This window comes from Chenopodium album, chromosome 5, assembly GCF_948465745.1.
Source record: "Chenopodium album chromosome 5, dcCheAlbu1.1, whole genome shotgun sequence".
Classification (NCBI taxonomy): domain Eukaryota; kingdom Viridiplantae; phylum Streptophyta; class Magnoliopsida; order Caryophyllales; family Amaranthaceae; genus Chenopodium; species Chenopodium album.
The window spans coordinates 54353080-54354890 of NC_137838.1; the positions used below are offsets into that span (position 1 = coordinate 54353080).

The 1811-nt window shown below is 40.6% G+C and overlaps 1 protein-coding gene across 1 annotated transcript; it reads left to right on the forward strand.

Annotated features, from left to right (window-relative positions):
- Nucleotides 1-680: 680 nt before the first annotated feature.
- LOC145632908 (uncharacterized) lies at nt 681-1469 on the forward strand. Its single transcript, XM_081685233.1, has one exon. The coding sequence runs from the start codon at nt 681-683 to the stop codon at nt 1467-1469; it is 789 nt and encodes a 262-aa protein (XP_081541359.1).
- The last annotated feature ends 342 nt before the right edge of the window (nt 1470-1811 follow it).

The following is a 1811-nucleotide window of genomic DNA, read 5'->3' on the forward strand; positions in this document are numbered from 1 at the left end:
AGTAGCACGGGCCCGATCGGGCGCGAGTACGCGTCAGCAAACTTTGTTAACTTTGACAGGCCATAACTTTTGCGTTTCTTACCCAATTTTTGCGTGTGACCTATCGTTGGAAATCTCTTCAAGTCTAGTTTCCAATGCAATTAGAATCACTGTATTATAATTTATATATCAAACGTTATTATCAGAATAGTGCACCTGACTCAAATTTGAACTTTTCCCACTAACATTTTGTTTCTTTCTTGCCCAATTTTGTTCCAAAGAGATGCATTGCAATCCTCGAGGCTTTGGTGACATTGATGTGGTGATGATGAGGAGTAGTCACCTTGACTACTAGCTTCCCTTTAAGGCAATGAGGACATTGTCTAATTTAGCTTGGGGGGAGGTTCTCGTGTCATATGGTATAGTAATAGTAGTAGTAGTAATAATAATAATAATAACAATAATAATAATAATAATAATAATAACAACAACAACAATAATAATAATAATAATAATAATAATAATAATAATAATAATAATAATAATAATAATAATAATAAAATACCAAAAAAACAAAAAAAAAAAACCCCATGCGTTGAGTCTCGCTCTGGAGAATAGGGTTCCTATTTTGTAGAGGGCGGAGTAAGTGCTCTTGTGTGTTCAAGTTTCCTCCTCTGTGGCGGGGTGTTTAGCGGTAATCGATGGCGGAGGAGTTAGCGGAGAAGTGGTCGACCCTTAAAATAACATCCGAGGAGGACGATATCGCAGAACTGAGCGAGTCTAATCCAGATGATCAAGAGAGCAAAATCGCTCTTTCAGTTGTTGCGAAATTGCTAACGGTGAGATCATATAATTTTGATGCTTTGCAAAGGACATTAAAACAGATTTGGGCATTGAAACGTGATGTAGTTTTTCGTAAAATTGAAAATAACCTCTTTATCATTCAATTCTTTCACTGGCGTGATAAGGAGAAAGTATTAGATGGTGCCCCATGGAATTTTGATAATCAATTGCTGTTGTTAGGAAAGATTCACGGGGATGAACAACCGGATTCTATTGAATTGAAGTTTTGCCCTTTTTGGATTAGACTTTATAACCTTCCTTTGGATAGCAGATCAGACATAGACATTAGAACCATTACAGATAAAATAGGAGCAGTTCTGGAGGTTGAAAGAGATGAATTGGGGTGGGATAAAGCCCGGCGTGTTCGTGTTCTGGTGGGTACCTCGAAACCTTTACGTAAGATTCAGAAAATTAGAAATAAGAAAGGTGTTGTGACTGTTGTTCAAATTAAGTATGAACTCCTATCTACTTTCTGTTTTGGGTGTGGTATTCTGGGTCATACAGAAAAGGACTGTCCGAGTGTGGCAGAGGATGATGAGCAGGATATAAACAATGGGGCTTATGGCTACGTGCCTCTCCCCGCAAAGGGAGAGCTAAGCTCCAAGAGGAAGTCGGGAGACTTCGGTCTGCAGCTCAAAAAGCCTTGACTTTTACTCACAAACTAAAGGAGTTCAAAGCTGAGGGGAGTTGGAAGGTGAGAAAGGAAGATGAGGGAAGGAATAAGGGGAAGGAGAAGATTGTAACTTCTATTGTGAGTGCCCCATTGATGGAGGATGAGCAGCCCCTAGAGGTGGAGGAATGGGGCGGTGTGGGAGTAGAGAAGCAGGGGGCGCAAGATGGTGTTGGTAGAATGGGTGGAAGAAGTTTAGGGGAGGATCTATCAACAAAGGGAAGTGTTGAGAGGGGACATGAAGAGGGTAAGAAGGTGTGGTCAGAAGTTGAGAGTGGAATGCTACCTGGTATGAACTTTGCAGTAGGTGAGGGGGGCA

What these genes read in the sequence shown, in the direction of transcription:
- LOC145632908 (XM_081685233.1), top strand. Translation starts at nt 681, where the DNA reads ATGGCGGAGGAGTTAGCGGAGAAGTGGTCGACCCTTAAAATAACATCC.